Consider the following 22,163-nt stretch of genomic DNA (forward strand, 5'->3'; position numbering starts at 1 on the left):
TTCCAAAAAAATAAAAATAACATCCCAAAAAAAAAGAGTAAGAAACGCAAAATAAGGAGCAAAGAAAACAAATCAAAACCCAAAATAAATAAAATAAAATAAAACAAAATAATCCCATACATTCTTTTGATGCAGAAGAAAACCGAACCAAAAAAAAAAAAAAAAATAAAATAAATCCCTATCTAAAAACATAAAAAATAAAAGAGTAACAAAAAGAAAAAAAAACAACGGTAGCGTTAACATGCGTCGGGGTAATGCAAAAACAAAAATAACTAAGTGACCAATATGATAAAAATGCAGAGTACAATATACACTAAAATGCATAAAAAAAAAACCAATTTCGTCATGTTCTATTGAGCATATAATACCAATTTATTGCCGTTATTTAATGCATTGGTAAAATCATCTTCACTAGCTAATTCATAATGCTGACCCGAATGTTCATCCTGAAAATAAAACCGTAAGTCAGGTGATCCCAACCGGTCGTGTAACTTGACTTCTAGCTTTTCGTAACTGATGTCGCTCGGCACTCGAACAGCGATCAGGTCGTCATTGTAAAAAACTTTTACTTTTAGACTGGCGGCTGATGCTTGACGAGACGCCGGTTCCGGTTCCGGTGCAGGTGCAGGTGCAGGTGCAGGTGCAGGTGCAGATGCAGGCGTAGGTGCATAGGAGCTCACGGTTGACGTGCTCACCAAACTAAATTCTCGTTCAATATCACTACTTTTGTCGGATGTAACACTGTTGCTGGTATTTATCGCATCATTGGCGGCCGACGCATCACCATTACTCGTGCCAGTTGACGATGTTGAATCCTTTCGAGTGTGGAACGTTGCTTGTGAGACGTCCGACACGGCAGACGTTCGAAAACTTGTTCCCGTAGGGTTATTATATTGTAAAGACGAGTTGTTGGATCGGAATGGCGATTGTTGCTGCTGAAGTTGTGGCTGTTGTTGTTGATGGTTTGAATAAGATCGGGAGATGCGAGTAGAGGTCAACCCAGTCACGGATGGTGGCATGGTTGAAGATGACGATGATAGATAAGACAAGGTCGTGCGTGGTTGTGACAATGATCGATTGTGAGGCGCCAACCCTGCTCTAGAATCTCTGTAATAAGGTTGAGGAAGTGCGGCGGCTGGATAGATCGACTCGGTATCGCCTTCCCTGATGGCAAACAAGCTCTTCACGAGCGGACTTCGAGAAATGTAGGGAGGCAGTAATATCAATTTCCTGACGTATTCATCCAAATTAACTCTTCGCTGACTCGAGATTGAATCATTCACAAACGTGACCGGTCCAGGAATGTATGGCAATATGCGTTCCTTGCCAGTCCGGCCAGCCTCGTCCCTGTATTCGTCCAAAAGCTTGATTTGGAAATCATAAAAGTCTTCGTAAAACCGACACAGGTTCCGGAAAGTGCCGTCCTCCATCTCGGCAATCAACAAGTACCAATATCTGCCATTATCAAACGCATACCGGTCCACGGTGGCACCGACAATAGTGGCATCGTAACTTGCTGATGTCTGTTGAGAGTAACGATTAATGTATTGGCTGTTGCTTGCCGGATAATATTGTTGCTGCTGTTGCTGTTGTTGTTGCTGCTGCTGTTGTGAGGATATTGATAATTGCTGGAACTTGTGCGGCAATTGCTGATCATCATCGAGCTTGCCAAGCGGGATACTGCTGGCCTTGTACTCTGCCGTTCTCTTTTTCCATTCTTCCACTCTCGGCACGTTGGCTTTCGCGATTGCTTCTTCCGGGTTATCAATCGGCCGGTTCGATGCCATGTCCCTAATTTCCACGTATGACACCGGAATCAATCCTGGCCCGCCTAACCGACCTATCGGCTTGGCCACGAACCATTCATGATTTGATTGAGCCACAATAATCACGGCATCACCTTCGTGGGCTTCCAATTCGTCCGGTCGTTCGGCAAAAAAATCATACATCACGACGCCGTACAACGGCGCCAGTGATTTGGTTTTGCGGATGGAAGAAGTCGTGGACGAGGCTGAGGACAATAACCCGGCCGAGTCACGTTGCGAGCCCGATACTGATATCGAAACCGGCAAAAATTGTGATGATGACGCATCGGAAACGATCCGGTTATGATTACTGTTGCTGGCCGTGATCGCACTCGCGCTCTTGCCACTGTCCACGCTCTCTTGTTCGTTCCTGCCAAGGGCCTGGAAATACGACACCGGCACGATGCCACGCGTGTTTGCGGACGGATTACAAGCTTCGTACCATTCCGTGTCATTCTCTCTCCCAATAACGTGGAAAAAATCACCCTTGTGGAAACCTAACTCGCCCGGTGCGGTTGGCGAGTAATCGTATAATGCCTTTATAACCTACTCCCCCAAAAAAAAAAAATTAAGATAACTGGTTAGCTTGCAATTCTCAAACATGTCCCTTTTCCGTTTTCCTTTTTTTTTTTTTTTCTTCATTGCAAACTTGACGACTAGGATAAATTGGTGGCCAGTGAAGAAAATGGCAGAAAAGAAAAAAAAAACAATGATAATAATTTATACCTTTTTGGGAGCCTGGATTGTTAATGGAGACTTTGGACTGACTGAATGATTTGTGGTCGCGGTCGAGCTTCGGTCTCCGCCTTTCAGAGATCGTCGTAGACCTTTCAGCATTTTCCGACTAGGACCCAATAAGATGTGAACTTATTGGATTGTAATGTAATAATATAGCACCGGGCACGAAAATAAACAACAAAAATAAAAAAAATAAAAAAAAAAAAGGCTTGAAGTGTATGCGTAACTTTTAATTAGACTTATGAATTAACATGCAATGTCAAAATACAAAAAGAAGTGCTGAAAGCGAATAATGGCGGTTAAGAATAATGAATGAATTGGCACGGGCCTCGGTGGTTGTGTTTAGACAAGGCAACCCCTTAAAAAAAATATTATACCGCCATTTCAACCCCCGCGTATCCAACCAGTTCAAGTTCATTTCCAGTTCCAATTGGCTTATAATACCAGCTTTTTTCTATGGGCTTTCATTTGGATCAAGTTATAGCTAGTTTTTTTCTTTTTTTTTTTGAGCCAACAACCACGGGTCTTATCAAAAACAATGTCGTAAATTCAAAATGCAACCTTATTACAATTAAAATAGGAAATTTCTCCAACTATGGCAGATGCAAAATTTAACAAAAACGTTAAACAAAAAGAAGTTCCAAAAAAAAAAAAATTCCAATTCGTATTTAAATCATTTTAATCCTAGACCGGTGTCGATCGCAATCTTGCGAGCCAATGCTCTTTTTAAAAATTGTTCCCGTGCCAACGTGCGCGCATGTTTCAGAAACACGTGTAACGGCAACCGTTCCCGGTCAAGAGCCTTGCCCAATAAGTAAATCGTATCCTCGATGGCAAGATCTTGTGATGTTAATTCGTACAATTGATTAAACACGACCGATTCAGCCGTGACGACTTCATCAATATTAACGTCATTGTAATTTTGTGATCCTTGAATGGCTTCGCTTGCCTTGACGATGCGATCTTGCACGATCGTTTGATTTGACTCGCCGGTTTTAATGATCCTTGACAACTCAGATTCTTCTCGTTTCAAGTTTGCGTCCGTACGTTTAAGCATTTCCAACGTGTTTCGCAAATGATCAACCTGCTTGTCCAATCGAGGACGAGCCTCGACAGACTTGCCATACAAGATTTGGCCAACCTCGTTCTGCAATCGTACTTGTTCTGGATGCGGTGGCAAGTTTGGAGCCGGTGGTGACTTGGTCGGTAATGATGATTGCAACGGTTCGTCTAAATCAAGAATATCCTTCGGTGGTGGGTGAGCATTAGCAACTGCAGAAAGTTGTTGTTGTTGCTGCTGTTGTCGATATGGATAATAATCATTTGCAGTCTGCTGGTTTTCAACCGGAACTGAAAATGGGGGTGGAATGGGGTTACTTGAATATATAGGATTAGGAGCAGGCGATTGCAAAGATGGCACATGCTGGAGCAAGGCTTGCGGTTGAGGTGATTGTTGTTGATGTTGTTGGTAGATTTGAGGAGAAAAAGTTTGAGACGGTGTCAACGAAGGTTGAAATTGTTGCTGTTGCTGATAGGTCGGAGCATACGACGGAGGTGCCGGATTGTGAGATTGATCCAATCCGTCATGAGCGTTTTGCAAAAATGGTGCACCATGTGGCAATTGCTGTTGCGGTTGCTGTTGCGGTTGCTGTTGCGGTTGCTGTTGCTGTTGCGGTTGTTGCTGTTGATAAGAATTAAACTGAGAGATTTCGGGTTGTGATTGAGGGAATGGATAAATCGACAGGTCCTGATAAGCAACCTGTTGCGCCTGCTGATGCGAAAACGGGTTCGTGTGCTGAGGAGCCAAAAGTTGTGGAGAAGGAACGTGCTGTGGCTGCTGTGGCACCGGCTTGGCATACACTGGCGGCTCGTTCGAGAAAACATTAGTTAGGACGTCCAACAATGTAGAAACGGTTGCCTGTTGATTTTGGCCGTTCCAGTATGAAATGAAAGGATGATAAACCTTGCCGCTGGTATCAACATGATTGCCAGGTTTCAAGTTCATGGTCGCGGTTGGGGTGACAAACACGATCGGGCTTGTATGCGGGTAGTCGTGCGGGATCCAAACCGTCACGGGCACGTTGTACACGACCGATCGGATCGTAACCGGCAATGTGCCATGAAGATTTAGCAGTAATTTTGACTGACCAGTCTCGTAAGCTTTTTTTTTTTTTCAAAATTAGCTATGACTTCCTTAAAAATATAACGGGTTGGCAAACGTACTATATACACTCGTCCTGGGCAATAAATTAACCTGGTTTTGCAATGCAATCGCAACGTCCGAGTACGTCCTGTTAACATCTGTATATTGCTGTTGATGTCAAATCGTGTCAGTCCCTTGATAAATTATGTGGGTCCGGGGAAGGATTAAAACATACCTGAACGAGCACGTCATGCAACCACCGAAGCACATTCTCAGGCAATTGGCGAGTCATGATTTATGACTGTATATGTATATAAAACAGCACCTCAAAAGAATACAAACACTTCAATTTTGTTTTAGAAATTTTATATGTTGACGTTTCTCTCCGTCTTTTTTGTGATGATGAGAAAGATTGGAAGATGGTGGCGGTGTTCACGCTCTCTTCAGGCCTAATACCATAAGATCACTTGATAATACCCAAACAATAATCAACCAAAACCGATGAACGGAGTAAAACAAAAGTTTTAGTAATCGTAGGTTGTCTATGTTGTCCATCAACAAGGGTTCTCTATCGTGGATAATTGATGAACCGTGCTCCGTCGGGAGCAAGTACAATCCCCTGCAAGCAAAGTCAGCAGAGCTACCCCTGAGCAATTATGTATTGGCAACCAACTATATCGAAAGGCCACCGTAGTCCTTAGCAAAAGTACCCGATTGATAGACGGTGCCAGAGGATTGAGATCTCATGAGTAATTGAAAAATACCTCCAACTATTAATGGAGTCAGTTGCAAGTGGTGTCAAAACATTTGACGCCTTTCGTAAGTTGGCATTTAAAAAAAAAAACACCTACGAATAAAACTAATCAATTTTTTTCTTAAAATAGCAAAGGTATCTTCAACTTACACGAAAAGATCGCAAGGTGGAGGACTGGTTACGATATTACTATCATTATTTTGCATTTTTTTTATATGGATCGAATTCGGGTCATACCTGGCCGGTACTGTCGTGCAAGAATTTGCGGTCGAACATGCGGTTGGTTCAAACATGCAGGTCAACCTTGACGTTACGATTGCCATGCCATGCTCAACCTTACACGTCAACGCTGAGGATTCTTCTGGTGATCGCATTTTGGCTGCCGAGTTACTTGCCTTGGACGGCGTGGATGCGTTTGATTTAACCACGTCGCACGACCTCACGGTCGAATCTCGACAACAGGCAAGTCCTGACTCGCAAGCCAATGCGTTCAGGCGCGCCCGCGTGGCAAGCAAGTTTAAGCGAACCAAGAAATCAAGATCGAAATTATCACGATCGGGCCCAAAAAATGACAAGAACGAGAACGAATTACCGCTGTGCCGAATTTATGGATCATTTGATGTTAACAAAGTGCAAGGAGATTTGCACATCACGGCAAAGAATTACGGTTACCGGGAACGAACCAGGACCGTGATTCGACAAGAGCAACTTAATTTTTCACACGTGTTTGATGAATTATCGTTTGGAGCGTACTATCCGAGACTGGAAAACCCGTTGGACGGCGTCGCGGCTCTTGTTGATCATCACATGTTTAGGTATCAATACTATGTATCGATCGTGCCGACAACGTATGTTGGCAGGCACGTCGTGCGCACGAACCAATACGCCGTGACCGAGAAGCCGACGTCATTAATAAATTCGGTTCATCCGCCTGGCATATATATCAAGTATGATATCGAACCTCTCGGATTAACGATTCGTGAAAATCGAACGTCTTTTTTAAAATTTTTGATTCGGATTGTAAACGTGATTGGAGGCTTGGTCGTTTGCACTGGATGGGTGTACCCATTAATGGAAGGCATTTGGACGAAATGGGCAAACCGGGGCAAGTCTACACCACATGTGACGCAGACATTGCTAGACAAAGGTTTGAAAGGCAATAATTAGCATTCTTACAGCATCACCAACAATATTTATATTTTTTTCTCAAATTATTTTTTCCACACTGTTCTGTTTATTTTGCTGCCATTAAAAAAAAAACTCCTTCATGCACGTTTCCTTCATCCCAATATATAATATATAATATATAAAAAAAAAAAATTATTCAGAAAACAAAACAAAAAAAAACAAAATTTCACAAGCAATTAGATTAGGAAAAGATTTATTTTTTTTTTTTAATTTTTTTTTTTTACGGCGCATGACAGTAATTTCTTTTCTTTTTTTTTTTTTTTTTTAATGTTGCGACCATTCAATGGAATCAATATCGATTCCCTCTTGGACCATTTCCCACAATGGTGATAATTCTCTCAAGAACGTGACCCGGTTGCGCACGGCTTCGAGCACGTAATCAATTTCAGCCTCGGTAGTAAAACGGCCGATGCCGAATCTGATACTGGAATGGGCAAGCGCGTCGTCAGCACCGAGAGCACGAAGCACGTACGATGGTTCCAAAGAAGCAGACGTGCAGGCTGATCCGGATGATAGGGCAATGTCCTTGAGAGCCATGAGAAGAGATTCGCCTTCAACGTAGGCAAACGAAATGTTAACGCACCCAGCGTAGTGACGATCTGGATCACCATTTCTGACGGTATGTGGCATGGACAGTAAGCCGTCGGAAAGACGGCTGGACAAGCGATTGATATGTTGGTGATCATATTCCATTTCCAGCTTGGCAATCCGGCAGGCTTCTCCAAATCCGGCAATCAACGGAGCCGCGAGTGTTCCGCTTCGCAAGCCACGTTCCTGACCACCGCCAGTGATGATGGGGTCAAGTCTGACGCGAGGCCGGCGCCTGACGTAGCAAGCACCGATTCCCTTGGGCCCGTAAATCTTGTGACCAGAGATGGACATGAGATCAATGTTGGACTTGTTGACGTTGATTGGAATCTTGCCAACAGCCTGGGCAGCATCGGTGTGGAAAAAAACCTTGTGCTTGCGGCAAATCTTGCCAATCTCATCAATGGGTTGAATAACACCAATCTCGTTGTTAACCGTCATGATGGACACGATGGCAGTGTCGGGCCTGATTGAGGACTCAAGCAAATCAAGATCAATCAAGCCGTTTTGCTTAACCGGAAGGTACGTGACATCAAATCCTTCATCTTGCAAATGACGACAGGAATCAAGAACACATTTGTGCTCGGTTTGAGACGTGATGATGTGTTTTTTATTGTTTTTGTAAAAACGGGCAACGCCCTTGATGCTCATGTTGTTGGACTCGGTGGCACCGGACGTGAAGATGATTTCCTTGGGGTCAGCACCAATCAGGTCAGCGATGTGCTTTCTTGCCTGCTCGACACCTTCTTCGGTCTCCCAGCCGTAGGCATGGGTCCGCGAGTGCGGGTTGCCGTACAGGCCGGTAAAATATCGAAGCATGACATCGAGAACACGAGGGTCCAGAGGAGTGGTGGCCTGCATGTCAAGATAAATCGGACGGGCGTCCGTATCCATGACTTCGGCACTGTGCAGGATATCTTGGGTTTATTGATTAGTAATTCCACGTCACAACAGCGACAACACATACCAGGATTGACTGGCGCAGAAGCAGAAGCAGACCCAGCATCAGCTCCGCCAGGAAAACTAATAGGAGTTGGACTGAACGGTGACTCCACTGCGGTAGCACTGAGGCGGGGCTTGGACGGTTGCGAAAACGCACGGCAAGGAGCTTGCCGATAAACTCGAGGCCTGCTGGCACGCCACATGTTAGCAGCGGCAAAAGCCCTGAGAGGCGGAAGTTTGACGTGCATCACAATATCAAGCAAATCAAGCACACAGATACAATTGAGTAACGAAGTGGGCGGTAACTAGTGAGAGTGAATAGGACAGCGGGAATTTGACGGATATATAAATCAACATTTTTGAGATTCCAAGGATTTTTTTGCCCACCCGGGGCGCTGACAGTCAGCGCTGGCGGGGCTTGTACCTGCATTTGACCTAACCCCGTGTATTTTCTCCGCGGAGTTAAGACGAAGTTAAAAAAAATATTCTAATTGCCAGGACTAATAACAGTAGTGGACGTGTAAATAAAATATGTAGAGGCATGTTACGGATATGAGCAAGATTCATTGTCAGTCTGTTTTTGAAAATGAGCTGTCCAGCTAAAAAAGACGACGGAATTCATCATTAACTATGTTACATTACATTAAATAAAACATCCAAACGCCTATAAATTGCCAAAGTTTTACGCCGACACACCAAATCAGGTCGACAACGGCTTCGTGAATCTTGCCTGAAGCCATATGCGATACATCTTGAGCTGGCGCTTTCTGTTGACCAGCAATCGCCGGTCGGTGCCAACCTTGTCCACATTAAACACGGCACCAAAGATGGCATGCAGCTCTTGTTCGGTAAAGAAATAGACCCTGGTGCCATCACCGCGGACGTAGAAAGAATCGTCGAGCAAACGACCAGATTTGAACCTGAGTTGAGCCATGTCGTACCTGCCGTAGTCCCTAAACAGAACCTCGCCGCCGGGCTTGAGCAAACGGTTGATGTTTGCCACCGCGGTGGTCCATTGATCCGGCGCGAGAGCGGAAAAGACAAAGATCAGGATGACAAAGTCGACTGAGTGGGGTTGTAATCCGGCAGGCAACGCACCGGATTCGTCGGCCAGGTCCCAGATGTCGGCCGAGATGTGGTCGGGATCAAACTCGGGCGAGGACCGGACGAGCTCGACCGCGCGGTGGGAAAAATCGACGCCGACGAGGTTGAGTTGCGGGTTCTTGTTGGCGGCATGGATGGGGAACAAGGTGTTGCCGGCGCCGCAGCCAACCTCGACGATGGTTCGCGGACCCGAATCCGGCTGGGTGGCGTGAGTGTAGATGGAAGGGAACTCGAGCTGCAACCATCTGCGGTCCTTGAAAAAATTGGACTTGTTGTTGCGGTAAAACAGGTCCCAGTACCTGGCCGGATTGGTCATGTACAGGTTCTTGTCAAAGTCATTGACCGGGTTTTGTCGTTGGCGTTCGATTTTCTCGGTAGCGATTTGCTCCTGCTCGTCGTCCCACTCGACGTGGTCCCTGGAGGAGCGATTAGTTGATTGCAACGAAAAAAACAAAAAAAAAAAATCAAATCAAATCAAATCAAAGCAACCCACCAGGCATTGTGGTCCCAGACCTGTTCTTTGTTTTCGAGATAGCGCTGGCCGAACTGAAAGGGGTCGTCACGTTCGGTGCGAGGAATGTCCCATTTGGACACGACGTCACCGCTGCTTGCGGGACCAGCAGCAGCGGCACCGGCACCGGCAGATGAGTCAAGCACGTCGCCAGGGGTCAGGCTCATGATGCAGACAAAAATAGAATGGCAACTATCGAAACACCCACACAGAGCAAGGGGCCGGGCACAGACACAGATTGTTGTGGTCAAACGTGAACAGTGTCGAGTCCGAGAAAGCAAAAAGTTTTTTTTACCTAATGCGCGGCTGAGGCACCTCAGGGGGCAGGGGGAAACCTGCAGCTGCCTAAGCGCATGGCATGCGATTGTCTGGCGACAGCTGGCACATGCGGCCGCCTTCCCCGGGGGCGCGATCCGCTTAGGCAGCGCTCTCCCCTATTAATAGCTTTACGCCTGCCCAGCCACGGCAGTCACAGCGAAAAGTAAATAAATACGGACGCTCGTCGCTCCTCCATCACCTTCTCCATCGCCATCACCGCTTCCCTTGTTCTTTCTTTTTTTTTTCCTGCTCGTTCTGCACCCTGATTCACGCGATCGCTGCTCTGTCCCTCGCTAAGTTCACAACATGTGGTATGTGTCGAGTTTGCCTTTTTTTTTTTTTGTCACGCTAACTAACTGGACAGTGGAATCTTTGGTTACGTCAACTATCTGGTCGAAAAGACCAGGGGTGAGATCGAAAATACTCTTCTCGATGGTACGTTCTAGTGTTTTGCTTTGTTTTGTTGAGTTTTTATGCTGACCGCGCAGGCATGCAACGTTTGGAATACAGAGGCTACGACTCCGCCGGTCTTGCCATAGACGGTGACAAGGAGAACGAGGTCCTGCTGTTCAAGGAGGTCGGCAAGGTCGCCGCCCTGCGCAAGCTTATCAAGACTTCGTCCGCCGACGTCAACAAGACGTTCGTGTCCCACGTCGGCATTGCTCACACTCGCTGGGCCACTCACGGGCCTCCATCACCCCTTAATGCCCATCCTCACAGCTCAGACGTGACCAACGAGTTCGTCATCGTTCACAACGGCATTATCACAAACTACCGTGAATTAAAAGCCCTGCTCGTGTCCAAGGGGTTTGTTTTCCAAACCGACACCGACACCGAATGCATTGCCAAGCTGTGCAAGTACGTTTACGACATCAACAACCACCGAGACCTGGATTTCACCGAGCTGGCCAAGCTTGTTCTTATTGAGCTGCAAGGTGCCTACGGTCTTTTGATCAAGTCAGTTCACTTCCCCAACGAGGTTATCGCCACCAGGAAAGGCTCGCCCCTGTTGATCGGCGTCAAGACCGACAAGAAGCTCAAGGTCGACTTTGTCGACGTTGAGTTCCCTGATTTCCCTGAAATTACGGTCGAACCTGCCGCTGCCGTGTCATCCGCAACCGGGCCGTCACTTTTGGTCCCTCTTGCCGGCTCAGACCTTCGCCGGTCACAATCCCGCGCCTTCATTTCCGATGACGGTGTCCCCATGCAGGCAGAGTTTTTCCTTGCATCCGACCCGTCGGCCGTTGTTGAGCACACCAAAAAAGTGTTGTATCTCGAAGACGACGACATTGCGCACATCTACGACGGCGAACTGCACATTCACCGTGTTCGCCGGGAGGAAGGCCAGTCAACCATCCGTTCGATTCAGACCCTCGAAATCGAACTTAACGAAATCATGAAGGGCAACTTCGACCACTTCATGCAAAAGGAAATCTTTGAGCAGCCTGACTCGGTCATCAACACCATGCGTGGCCGCATCGACTTTGAAAACAAGATCGTCACGCTTGGCGGACTGTCTGCCTATCTCAACACGATCAGGCGGTGTCGGAGAATCATCATGGTTGCATGTGGCACGTCGTTCCATTCCTGCATGGCAACCCGTGCCATCTTTGAAGAACTTACTGAAATTCCGATTGTTGTCGAACTGGCTTCAGATTTTTTGGACAGGCGGTCACCAGTTTTCCGTGACGACACGTGCATTTTTGTGTCTCAATCCGGAGAGACTGCTGATACCATGCTTGCCCTGCAATACTGCATAGAACGTGGTGCGTTGACCGTTGGTATCGTCAACAGTGTTGGGTCCAGCATTTCCAGGCAGACCAACTGTGGCGTGCATATCAACGCTGGTCCGGAAATCGGTGTTGCATCAACCAAGGCCTACACGTCTCAATACGTGGCCTTGGTCATGATGGCCCTGTCCTTGTCCGACGACCGCATTTCCAAGCGAGCTCGTCGTCATGAAATCATTGATGGCCTGGGCAAGATTTCGAAGCAAATCGAAGAAGTCTTGGCACTGAACGATCAGATTAAGGAGATGGCTGAAACCAGCCTGGTGAATCAAAAATCATTGCTCTTGCTTGGCCGTGGCTATCAATTTGCCACCGCTTTGGAAGGCGCTCTCAAGATTAAGGAAATTTCTTACATGCACTCGGAAGGTGTGTTGGCCGGTGAATTAAAGCACGGAGTTCTTGCCCTTGTTGACGAGGACCTGCCGATCATTGTTTTGGCTACCAAGGATTCTTTGTTCCCCAAGGTCATGTCCGCTGTCGAGCAGGTCATTGCTCGATCAGGCAACCCCATCATTATTTGCAACAAGGATGAAAACGCATTTTCCAAGCTCAAGACGACGTATCGAACCCTTGAAGTGCCCGCCACTGTTGATTGTTTGCAAGGTCTTTTAAACGTCATCCCGCTTCAACTCATGTCATACTGGCTTGCGGTCAAGAAAGGTTTCGATGTCGATTTCCCTCGCAATCTGGCTAAAGCTGTTACGGTCGAATAAAAAAAAAAAATAAAAAAAAACTGGCAAATTTTTCATTTCATGTTTTTTTTTTTTCATATACATTAATTAGAAGGCATTGAAATTTAGGAAAAAAGTTCTTTTTTTCTTTTTTCTCTTTTCTCTTTTCTCCTTTTATTTTTTTATTTTTGTAATATATTTTTTATGCCCGGATTTTAACTGGCCTTTTTTTTTTTTTTTTTTGAAAGTTGGTTTGTCAATGGATTTTATTGGCCTGGATTTGGCTTTTAATAACGGAATTCTTGTTTGCAATTATTTCTTTTCTTTGTTTTCTTTTTTACCTTTTGTTTGTCGGCTAATTATCATAATGTGGGTTGTTTATATGTTTACTGTTCCATGATTTTTTTTTTTTTTTTTTTTTTTGGTCAAGAGTTCTTAAAGTAATAAAGTGTTATTAATAAGTTTACAAGTTAAGAATTGGTCTTGGTCAAAAGCTGGTATTGAGTATTTAACTTTTAACATTTTGAGATGTCGACACTAACGTGAATTGGCGGCCTGTATGTCTTAATTGGGATGACAATTGGAAACGTTCCTTATATTAATACAATCAACTATTCTGCTCCTAGTGTACATATTATGTTCACTTGTATACAACTAATTATAAATTTTATACAATAGCTAGCCGCGGTGTTTATTCCGACTTCGGAGAGTCATTTTATTTTACTCTACTGATTCATCCATTTCTTTTAAGTTTTTTGTATGCCTAAAAAATAAAAAGTGCATGCAGGACAGGGGTACCTAAATGAACGTGCTGTGTATTTACAGTCAGGACTATCCAAAAGGCATGCTTAACATCGTTTAAACAGGTCACATAAGTCAGCGGAATATGCCATACTCATCAATTTATTGTCCATATCAGGCGCCATATCAAAAAAGAAAAAGGTCGCAATTGTTCTCATCTGAAAAATTAATTGCGAACGACCTACCACTTAATCCCTAGCCCTATACTAATAAACCTTATTTTCTGAAGTATACTGCGAATATTCGCAGATTTGGAAATATACGTGGTGAGATCAAACTGAACATGCTGATCCGCGTGGTGCTGATCAAATGTTCGTCCCGAGTAGGTGGACTATAAGCACCTATGTGAATGCGAACGGTGCTGACAAGATCTATGATAAGTAGCTGTATTTCCCTGTTGTACTGGGAGGAGGAGAACGGTCAACCAATTCATATAATGATTGATTGATTAATTTTTATTGACAACAATTTCATATATTTTGTGTTGATAGTAGGAAGGAAATGGCTTGGAAATACCCTAAACTAGGTATAATCTTTCCCGTAAAATTTTTTTTTGCTTTTCTATCTTTGTTGTCTATTCAGCGAAGCTAATCTTTTCTTGAAGGCAAGTTGATATTTATGATAAAGTTTGTTATAAGGCAGCTAGCTGCTTTGTCTTCTAAGATCTCCAATGACATAATATATTATCTTCTTAACAATTATATAGTTATGTCATGCGCGTTATCACTCTGCTTTTGACATCCTTTAACGACGTAATAGTTGCTTTAAAAGCAAATGGGCTCATAACGTTCACCCCGACACGAAAAGTGACAGCCCCAAAAGTTCAACCTCAAAAACATGTGATATTATGATCTCCAGTACTTGTGAGATATTTTAAATTGACCACTTGCCTTCTCCACTTCCTTTCCTTGACCTCTTTAAGCATGAATTCCTTGACTTATTTAACCATGTATTTTTCAGATCTTGAAATCTCTGCCGATCCATTATCTGCCAATGATCGTGCTTAAAATCTCAGCGATTTTGATCGAATCATTTTGTATTTTGAATCTCGTCAGAGCTTTGTACAAGGTCAAGGATCTTACAAGCCGATCACACTGTCCGTCTCATGAAAGAAGAAGTGAAAGACCTTGACGGGTTTTTGAGGCTTTTCTTTTCATTCCTTGAATTAAAAGTGCTGAAAAAAGGATATAATTTTAGAAATGTGTTATCAAAGATGGGCAATAATTTATACAGTCGTCTCACGACAGCGCTTGCGGAGAGCTTGAATGCGTTAGCTGCAGAATTCTTAAGGTGTTTCTTTATACCAGGTATGTTATTTCAGAAGATTAATTGTGCCATACTTATTTGATGCAGTCAAAGCATTAGCTGGCAAGACACCACAACTTACTCCCAAAATATCTTAAGATGAAGATTTTGAAGATGAAGATTTTGAAGTTGAAGATGAAGATGAAGATGAAGATAGGCATACTAAACGTCGCGTTGCAGCCTTAAGAGAAATATGTCTTATTCGTGACCGTCATAAGTGTGTCGTGTCTGGAATGTTTGATATTAACCTGGCTAGAAAACAGCTAGATGAAGGCAATCATATGTTTGATGATGATGGGAATGAAATATTCCGTGAAGGTCCAATTGATTTTGATTATTTGAAAATATCCCACATAATTGCTCACGCTCTTCTATCACTCACGAATGTCAAAAGATCAGAACCGAAGCTGGTATGTTTTGTAACTTTTAGTAGCATGTAACCTATCTTTTGGCTAACTGTCAACTAGCCTGAATTGAAGAAAGCTGCTTTTCAAATTCTCAAAATGTTGATCCTATTGCAGCGCAAGAACTCGAAGGGTCAAACAACATTGATCGACCGATGAATGCGAAATCGCTGAATCTTCAAGTACAGAAGCATTTTAACAATTTCATAATTGCATTCACCAGAGTAGAAGGTCAAGAACATACATACACGATCGACTATGTGCGACCAAGAAGTGTGCAAATGTACAGAGATCTTTTATATCTTCCCGTTACGGTGACATTAGATCCCGCGCCAAATAACGATATTGAGTTGCCTTCGCCTCAACTTTTGGATATTCACAGGGCAATTGCTCGTATTCTTTATCTTAGTGGAGTAGGTGATTTCATCGGACAAGTTTCTTAGTGATATGTATCATAATATGGTGGCGGAGGATGGATCGTCTCCACTTGACAAGTACGTCAGCGTTATACTGGCATTTACGAGCGACTCCAGTACGACTTGATCAGGGTGTATTTGCATTTAGAATTGAACATTTTTTTGCATGGTAGAGAGATCAATTGATTGATTGCGTGATTGATACATCCTTAAGGCCCGCCTAGGAGAATGTAGGGCCAAGCCAATGTCAGAATTTTAAAGGAATTAAAAAAAAAAAAACACTGGTTCTTGGAACGGGGGTTCACATCACGTTTTCGGTAAAATTCACGACTGAAACTGTGCCGTCGTTGATGTCCATCACTCAGTCTTTGTTCAACATGATTTGAATGATCTCTCGAGGTAGTGCGATGCTGGGCGACCTTGTTTGCAAATTGTCGACGGCTTATTAAGGAGATCACGTCGTAAAAATGGGGCCTTTGCCGCGCGGTTGGCCCGTTATGAGGGTCCTGACGATACATGATTTTGTCTTATCCGAAAATACGGATGATCAGCGCTTTGAAACTCCACTTACAGCCTATATATATTGAAAGTATTGGGGGAATATTGACAAAAGATGATGATGATGATGATGATGATGATGATGATGATGATGATGATGATGATGATGATGATGATGATGATGATTTCTAGTGATTATGATTTCTAATTAATTGGAGATTGAAGTTTGGACTGATTATTTCAAGATACAGTAGACAACTGTGGGTTTTACGGATTGTAAGTTATGATCTATCTTCTGTGGGTTTCGGCTATTAGACAAAAAATTGCTGATATAAGAGAGCATTTTCCATTGATCTATTGGTTATTTTTGGAATCAAAGATTATTACCATAGATATTTGTTTGAAGTTGAAAACCTCGTTCCAATAATTATATACTACGCTATTGATCGTGTGAAATGAAACCAGGTTTATAAACTCAAAGTATTAAATTGCAATGTAGACGAACCATACTTTTCGTATGTAATCAGATGTAAGCGAGCGAATATATATGCTTAACAGTCTACATTAAGGCTGAAAGACTGGACATAACAGGTATTGTATAACTAAGATTGAATGGATGCAATGCAATGCCTGGACTTTATTCGCAAATATTCGTATATATTATACAAGTATATAACTGTATGTATATCAGGGTAAGATTACGTGGCTAACGAATAAAGTTGCTATCGATCTTGTTTTTTTGGCTCGAAACATATGAAGATATTTTGGGTGCTGCAATCAAAATTTTCAAGAGCCAAGGTCTTGCCACCTGCTGCTTGAAACTTTTTTTTTTATTTGTAAATTAGATGACTGCATGCTGTCGGCATTCCTCTTTACTCGCGAAACCGGGATATCCAACCCTCGCGAGCTTCGATCAGGTCAATTAGGTCATCAATATGCAACCTTGGTTCGATCCGATCATCGATATTTTCCTACCAGGCATTCCGGCATTATAAATGTACTCGCGATTGAGCAAATTAATCATCGGTTCATGGTCGCCGGTGGCTCGGATGCCAAGATTACGATTTGGGATTTGGCATCTAGGCAGGGCCAGCGGCATCGCTATGTCATGACCGGCACCGTGGCAGGCCGCAAGCAATCACGACAACACGGTCACAACTACGGCGTGTCGAGCTTGACCTGGTGGCCGTTTGACACCGGCATGTTCATCACCGGGTCGCACGATCAGACCGTCAAAGTGTGGGACGCGCCGTCGCTTACCGAAGCGTACACGTTTGAACTGGGCGCGCGCGTGAACGCGCACGCCGTGTCTGACGTGGCTCATCATGTCGGCTTGGTGGCTTGCGGTGTGGACGCGGCCGCGATCAGGTTGCTGGACTTGAGGTCGTCGTCGGCAGCGCACATGTTGCAAGGTCATGAAGGCGTGAGCGTGAACGCGGTGAAATGGTCGCCCGTGAACGAGTTCGTGCTCGCGTCCGGCGGGTCGGATGGCACCGTACGGGTTTGGGACGTGCGACGATCGAACGCGTGCCTGACCGTGCTCGACATGGAGAAAACTGGCGGGTCACGGTTTGGCGGGCAAGGTCATGGTCGTTCGCAAGCGTTTTCGTCATCGTCGTCGTCTTTTTTAGGTGAGATTAAATCTCATCGCGGTGTCGTGAACGGATTAACATGGCTTGAAAACGGCAAGAAATTAATCTCGACCGGCACGGATGAAATGATCCGGGTATGGAACCTAACCGGATCGTTAGACTCCGGCACGAACGGGTTAATTAATTTTGGCCCGCTAGTTCGAAACCGGTATTTAAATAACGTGAGCCTGGTGTTATCACCAATCGGCGATTGCGTGCCGCAATTATTGTTTTCACCTTCGGATAATGGCGAGATTTTGGTGTCGCAGGTGCATGATGGCAAGCTCGTGCGCCGGCTGGCTGGCTCGGTAACGATGCGCAAGCGCGTGGCAGGCCTGGCAAGCCGAGGTCCTGACCACGTTGAGATTTTCTCTGGCAATAGTGATGGCGACATTATCCTTTGGGAACCAGCGATCGAGAAACGACCGTCATCTTTAAAACGCAAAGCGGCCGATAATGAGTCGTCCCGGAAGCCTAACGTGTTGACCGAGGTTTATAAAAGTTTAGATGTTCAATTTTAATGTTTTAAAATAAATCACGGTAAAACTATTACGCATTTTTTTTTTTTTCATGAAATCATTGATATTGCAATATGCAAATAGCCATCCGTATACATGCACTCATACAATAAATCCGCCAACGGCGTGGTCATGCCGACCACGACGCCGTGCAAGATCGGCCTGGCCAGCAGGCACGTTCGACGGGACGGAAACAGGTGCGGCAAATGTTGATGCAACGCGGTGCCGACCGTGTGAGGTTCGCGTGAAGAAATCATGGGTGAAACTAATGATTGCAACACCTTGTTACCTGATGGCAAGTAAATCTTGATGGGCACGTTGCGAAGTGACGAGCACGGATCCGGAGGTAACACCTTGCGTGTGATTTTCCAAAACGTCTCAAAATTATCTGCACAAAAAAAACAAAAAAAAAAAAGGTTAAAAACTTGGTAAAATTTTAATTTAAATTCTTCAAAAACCAAACATACGAGACACGACTGCGGACCATAAATCATCAGAATCAGTCTTTGATAAGCTCATGATCATGTTCGCATTACCACGACGGATAAAATCTGCTTCTTTTATTAAATTAATCCAGTGATTCATCATGATATTAATCGAAGGTAATCTTAAAATTAATGATTGCGGATAATTATTATAATGGAAAACTAATGACCAAGGTAAAAAAAAAGATGCCAACGATGACGATGATAATGATGAGGAGGAGAGTTCATGATTAGCCGTATGATCAACTTGAGTGGGATCAAGACCAGTCATGATATCATATGCCAATCCGATTGGCAAATTCCTATACGCATAATTCTTTAGTTATTAATTAAAACAAACGAGCCATGATCCGTAAGCACAACGAGGCAATATTTTACCATTTCAATGGCACGTTTTCAAATTCTAGCCACCATTCAAACGAATCAGCCGTACTCGCATCACGCAAAAATGGTTTAAAATATGAAATTATTTGATTGTAATATAACGGCAGGTATGAAACCCTGGGCGCATTAAACTTGGCACACTCGCTGTTAGCATCATCATGGCCATAGAAGCCAGCAAGAACAACAACAACAACAACAACAAATACGTACATAAAATGGTTCAACCGTATCAATCTCTCTTGCCTCATCTGGTGCAAGCACGATTCGAATTGGAATAATACCATCCCATATTTTTCGGCGAATGTCAACCGCATCTTGATTGATCAACGACATGGCACCAAGACCTGCTTGTAATTTCGTTTGTTTAGTTGAAAACTAGCAATTGACGTGGTTTCTTGCCACCACGCCATGTATGTTTGCAATCAAGGTGATGAAATCAGTTTGCAGATAACACATATACAGATAGCTATTGGCAACTTGATTGTGCTGGGGGAGATTTATTATGATGGTGATGATGTGTGGTGCACCCTGAATAACCGTCAAGGCAGCAGTGCACATATGCGCTCTCTACGAAGAGCAATTCGTTATATAACTAGATAATTGCATAGCTTTTCTAACCACAAGTCCAACAAAGAAAAAAAACAAATCGTCCATTTCATTAAAACAATAAACAAAAAAAATTTAAAAAATAAAAGACTAAACCCCTCCCAATCTTTCGTCCGCCATCCCTCCCACCCCCAAAAAAAAAAAAAAAAATACAAGTGCATATTTCTTGGATGGATAAATTTATAAACAGTAGCTTTTTTAAAAGAAAAAAAAAAAACAGTGAGGTTTACTTGTCATGATATGATATTTGATCTGGCGTGGACACGTATTGTGCCGCTTGTTGCGCGTGGTGAAGATGTTGCTGTTGCTGCTGTTGTGGTTGCTGTTATGGTTGTTGTTGCGGTTGTTGTTGCGGTTGTTGATGATGTTGTTGATGTTGTTGTAATTGATGTTGTTCATGAACGTTATATTGATGTTGTCGTTGCCGTTGCTGTTGAAGCTGTTGCTGCTGATGCTGCTGCTGTTCAACATGAGTGGTCAAAGCCGGGTCAATTTGACTCGCCGACGTAGGATCGGCCAGAAGCACGCCGGGATTCAAATGATGCGCAGCAGTGGGCAATGTTGAGAAAGAAGCATGATGAAGATGAGGATGATGATGGTGCGAAGAAGCAGGATGAGCTTGCAACTGCACTTGCACGTGCTGTCGATGTTGCTGTTGCAGTGGCGGAGGCGGAGGCGGAGGCGATGGTGATTCTAATTCTGACTGTGGCAGATGGGATTGCTGCTGCGGTTCCGGTTGCAATTGCAGAGTGTGGTGCAACTGATGAAGCTGATGAAGCTGATGAAGCTGATGATGATGATGATGATGATGATGATGAGGAGGAGGAGGACCATCATCAGGCTCGCCACCAGGCCCCGATCCGCCAGTTCTTGCGTCCTGGGGTTTTTTCTCATGAATCTTGGGCGTCTCGCCATGCCGTTTATGCCCGTACCCGATCGTGATCCACCGGTTAGTTTTGGAAAAACACATGGTCACCCTACCTTCGCACTTGTAAAAATCTCGTGCCCTGGTTCGGCGTTGCCTGACGCCGCCGCCGTCGCGCATGCGTTTGGTCTTGTCGTACGCGCCCTTGCGCTCTTCCGCACGCGAGCATGAAAAATTATACTTGCCGCCGTCCGGATGCGGCTTGCCACCTTTGCGCAATTGGAAAAAATATCCGGTGGCATCAAACAAGGCGTCACGGATGGCCAACGCGGCCAGCTTTTGTGATTCGGCCGTGTCTCGCACGATCGCGTCCACCGTGCGTGCCGGGCATGACGTTGTTCGCGGCAGCACTGCCGCCGACAGTAACGTGATGCGAAACCGCACGGCGGGCAATAACGGGTCGAAATCTGGGTGCGGGTCGTGCAAGGTCATGAATGATTTGATGATGGCGCAGAATTCGTCGAATGATGAGCATCGGGTTTCGAAATCCATCGTGACCGATTGATCAACGTCGTCGTCTTCATCGATAATGGCAGCAGCAGAAGCAGCAGCAGCGGCGGCGGCGACGGCGGCAATAGTAGGATCAGATGAAATCGTCGTGGTGGCATCGGCGGTATCTTCGCGGCGACGTTTGATCCGGTTCAGCACGCCCTTGGCCCTGCATTTGGCACATGATCGCATGAATTGTCCGTCAGCAGGTGACGTGAACACGGACAACAACTCGGTCATGCTGGCACGGGTCACGCGAGACTTGCAACCACTGCATGGGTATATGTATTCCGTCACGACGCCGGACGCCATGCCGGGTGCTGCCCTGGTTTGGATTTGCAATTTGGACTCGTCCATTATTCAACACCGTAGTTCCTTTTTTTTTTTTTTGACTCTGGTCTGCTAGTTTGACGACAGATAATAGATCGAGCGTGAACAAATGTTTGAGCAAGATATATTCCTTGAAATATATTCCTTGAGAAATATTATTTCTTTACACCCTACCCCCCGTCCCGTTTAACAGGAGGGGCAAAGCAAGACCGATAAAAGCTATGCGGGAAAACTATCACTTGTAATCCGTTTCAAACCCCCCCGCTGTTTATGATGTCCTGATGGGGGTTAGTTTTTGTTTTTTGATGTTAAATTAATAAACTGAAATTATTTGGCAACAACGTTGTTTTGGACGCGACAGAGCGGAAAAGAAGTGAGTTTTGCTTGAAATGGAGTGAAAAGAGCGAAAAACAATAATCAAAAATGATTGATTTTTTTTTCTTCTTTTCGCTGCCATTCACGTGATGAATAATGCTGTGACAGGTGTTGTGTCTGATGTTACGATCAGGTTAGGGTTAAGTGTGGGTTTTGTGAACAGTTGCAGACTACACGATAGTGTGGATATGAAATATACTTTGAACAACAATCAAAAATATACCAAGATTAACAATACACAACGTACAACTAACACACAATAGAAATATTAATCCCCAAAATAACAAGAAATATAAAGTAACTTAACAACCTCACCAAAAAAAAAGGAAAGACTTTCTCAGCGGGAGGCGACCGCACCGCGAGTTCTATTGATATCACGTAACATTTAAGGTTCGGGACAGCCCAAAATCGTGTACTGTGCACAAAGATTTCACTTGACACGAC

At 44.4% G+C, this 22,163-nt stretch overlaps 10 protein-coding genes across 10 annotated transcripts; 4 read left to right on the forward strand and 6 right to left on the reverse strand.

Annotated features, from left to right (window-relative positions):
* Positions 1-113: 113 nt before the first annotated feature.
* V1514DRAFT_332992 (uncharacterized protein) lies at positions 114-2,839 on the reverse strand. Its single transcript, XM_066927951.1, has 2 exons — positions 2,532-2,839; positions 114-2,351 (listed from the first exon to the last, which is right to left on the reverse strand). Exons 1-2 carry the CDS (start codon positions 2,640-2,642, stop codon positions 351-353), a joined length of 2,112 nt encoding a protein of 703 aa, XP_066782671.1. The 5' UTR covers positions 2,643-2,839; the 3' UTR covers positions 114-350.
* Positions 2,840-5,376, reverse strand: V1514DRAFT_295486 (UEV domain-containing protein). The gene is made up of 4 exons (XM_066925420.1): positions 5,360-5,376; positions 4,922-5,305; positions 4,767-4,854; positions 2,840-4,703 (listed from the first exon to the last, which is right to left on the reverse strand). The coding sequence occupies exons 2-4, from the start codon at positions 4,976-4,978 to the stop codon at positions 3,217-3,219; spliced, it is 1,632 nt and encodes a 543-aa protein (XP_066782672.1). The 5' UTR covers positions 4,979-5,305; positions 5,360-5,376; the 3' UTR covers positions 2,840-3,216.
* V1514DRAFT_308511 (endoplasmic reticulum vesicle transporter-domain-containing protein) lies at positions 5,375-6,821 on the forward strand. Its single transcript, XM_066925723.1, has 2 exons — positions 5,375-5,505; positions 5,571-6,821. Exons 1-2 carry the CDS (start codon positions 5,463-5,465, stop codon positions 6,605-6,607), a joined length of 1,080 nt encoding a protein of 359 aa, XP_066782673.1. The 5' UTR covers positions 5,375-5,462; the 3' UTR covers positions 6,608-6,821.
* Positions 6,589-8,493, reverse strand: V1514DRAFT_332995 (cysteine desulfurase). The gene has a single exon (XM_066927952.1). The coding sequence runs from the start codon at positions 8,108-8,110 to the stop codon at positions 6,893-6,895; it is 1,218 nt and encodes a 405-aa protein (XP_066782674.1). The 5' UTR covers positions 8,111-8,493; the 3' UTR covers positions 6,589-6,892.
* A 223-nt stretch (positions 8,494-8,716) lies between these two features.
* Positions 8,717-10,032, reverse strand: V1514DRAFT_332997 (S-adenosyl-L-methionine-dependent methyltransferase). Its single transcript, XM_066927953.1, has 2 exons — positions 9,756-10,032; positions 8,717-9,678 (listed from the first exon to the last, which is right to left on the reverse strand). The coding sequence occupies exons 1-2, from the start codon at positions 9,938-9,940 to the stop codon at positions 8,859-8,861; spliced, it is 1,005 nt and encodes a 334-aa protein (XP_066782675.1). The 5' UTR covers positions 9,941-10,032; the 3' UTR covers positions 8,717-8,858.
* A 365-nt stretch (positions 10,033-10,397) lies between these two features.
* On the forward strand, positions 10,398-12,594 carry V1514DRAFT_320749 (uncharacterized protein; the record flags this gene model as incomplete). The annotated part of the gene is made up of 3 exons (XM_066926015.1): positions 10,398-10,402; positions 10,456-10,526; positions 10,580-12,594. 3 exons carry the CDS (start codon positions 10,398-10,400, stop codon positions 12,592-12,594), a joined length of 2,091 nt encoding a protein of 696 aa, XP_066782676.1.
* Positions 12,595-14,300: 1,706 nt separating this feature from the next.
* V1514DRAFT_320750 (uncharacterized protein) lies at positions 14,301-16,168 on the forward strand (the record flags this gene model as incomplete). The annotated part of the gene is made up of 6 exons (XM_066926016.1): positions 14,301-14,352; positions 14,409-14,660; positions 14,758-15,068; positions 15,126-15,195; positions 15,246-15,479; positions 16,092-16,168. The coding sequence occupies 6 exons, from the start codon at positions 14,301-14,303 to the stop codon at positions 16,166-16,168; spliced, it is 996 nt and encodes a 331-aa protein (XP_066782677.1).
* Positions 16,169-16,733: 565 nt separating this feature from the next.
* V1514DRAFT_333006 (WD40-repeat-containing domain protein) lies at positions 16,734-18,157 on the forward strand. Its single transcript, XM_066927955.1, has one exon. The coding sequence runs from the start codon at positions 16,830-16,832 to the stop codon at positions 18,126-18,128; it is 1,299 nt and encodes a 432-aa protein (XP_066782678.1). The 5' UTR covers positions 16,734-16,829; the 3' UTR covers positions 18,129-18,157.
* V1514DRAFT_333010 (autophagy protein Apg5-domain-containing protein) lies at positions 17,748-19,466 on the reverse strand. The gene is made up of 4 exons (XM_066927956.1): positions 19,205-19,466; positions 18,989-19,125; positions 18,593-18,912; positions 17,748-18,513 (listed from the first exon to the last, which is right to left on the reverse strand). Exons 1-4 carry the CDS (start codon positions 19,325-19,327, stop codon positions 18,176-18,178), a joined length of 918 nt encoding a protein of 305 aa, XP_066782679.1. The 5' UTR covers positions 19,328-19,466; the 3' UTR covers positions 17,748-18,175.
* Positions 19,467-19,697: 231 nt separating this feature from the next.
* V1514DRAFT_333013 (uncharacterized protein) lies at positions 19,698-21,760 on the reverse strand. Its single transcript, XM_066927957.1, has one exon. The coding sequence runs from the start codon at positions 21,369-21,371 to the stop codon at positions 19,926-19,928; it is 1,446 nt and encodes a 481-aa protein (XP_066782680.1). The 5' UTR covers positions 21,372-21,760; the 3' UTR covers positions 19,698-19,925.
* Positions 21,761-22,163: the final 403 nt, after the last annotated feature.

This window comes from Lipomyces japonicus (genome assembly GCF_038497905.1).
Source record: "Lipomyces japonicus strain CBS 7319 unplaced genomic scaffold V1514scaffold_26, whole genome shotgun sequence".
Lineage (NCBI taxonomy): Eukaryota > Fungi > Ascomycota > Lipomycetes > Lipomycetales > Lipomycetaceae > Lipomyces > Lipomyces japonicus.

What these genes read in the sequence shown, in the direction of transcription:
- V1514DRAFT_308511 (XM_066925723.1), top strand. Translation starts at nt 5,463, where the DNA reads ATGGAGTCAGTTGCAAGTGGTGTCAAAACATTTGACGCCTTTC. An exon ending in CAAAACATTTGACGCCTTTC is followed by an intron (nt 5,506 to 5,570) that starts GTAAGTTGGCAT and finishes TTCTTAAAATAG; the next exon opens with CAAAGGTATCTTCAACTTAC.
- V1514DRAFT_333010 (XM_066927956.1), bottom strand. Translation starts at nt 19,327, where the DNA reads ATGTCGTTGATCAATCAAGATGCGGTTGACATTCGCCGAAAAATATGG. An exon ending in ATACGGTTGAACCATTTTAT is followed by an intron (nt 19,126 to 19,204) that starts GTACGTATTTGT and finishes GAGTGTGCCAAG; the next exon opens with TTTAATGCGCCCAGGGTTTC. An exon ending in ATGGTCCGCAGTCGTGTCTC is followed by an intron (nt 18,514 to 18,592) that starts GTATGTTTGGTT and finishes TTTTTTGTGCAG; the next exon opens with ATAATTTTGAGACGTTTTGG.
- V1514DRAFT_295486 (XM_066925420.1), bottom strand. Translation starts at nt 4,978, where the DNA reads ATGACTCGCCAATTGCCTGAGAATGTGCTTCGGTGGTTGCATGACGTG. An exon ending in TGCATGACGTGCTCGTTCAG is followed by an intron (nt 4,855 to 4,921) that starts GTATGTTTTAAT and finishes TGACATCAACAG; the next exon opens with CAATATACAGATGTTAACAG. An exon ending in GCCCAGGACGAGTGTATATA is followed by an intron (nt 4,704 to 4,766) that starts GTACGTTTGCCA and finishes AAAAAAAAAAAG; the next exon opens with CTTACGAGACTGGTCAGTCA.
- V1514DRAFT_333013 (XM_066927957.1), bottom strand. Translation starts at nt 21,371, where the DNA reads ATGGACGAGTCCAAATTGCAAATCCAAACCAGGGCAGCACCCGGCATG.
- V1514DRAFT_332997 (XM_066927953.1), bottom strand. Translation starts at nt 9,940, where the DNA reads ATGAGCCTGACCCCTGGCGACGTGCTTGACTCATCTGCCGGTGCCGGT. An exon ending in GTCTGGGACCACAATGCCTG is followed by an intron (nt 9,679 to 9,755) that starts GTGGGTTGCTTT and finishes TCGCTCCTCCAG; the next exon opens with GGACCACGTCGAGTGGGACG.
- V1514DRAFT_333006 (XM_066927955.1), top strand. Translation starts at nt 16,830, where the DNA reads ATGCTGTCGGCATTCCTCTTTACTCGCGAAACCGGGATATCCAACCCT.
- V1514DRAFT_332992 (XM_066927951.1), bottom strand. Translation starts at nt 2,642, where the DNA reads ATGCTGAAAGGTCTACGACGATCTCTGAAAGGCGGAGACCGAAGCTCG. An exon ending in CAATCCAGGCTCCCAAAAAG is followed by an intron (nt 2,352 to 2,531) that starts GTATAAATTATT and finishes TTGGGGGAGTAG; the next exon opens with GTTATAAAGGCATTATACGA.
- V1514DRAFT_332995 (XM_066927952.1), bottom strand. Translation starts at nt 8,110, where the DNA reads ATGGATACGGACGCCCGTCCGATTTATCTTGACATGCAGGCCACCACT.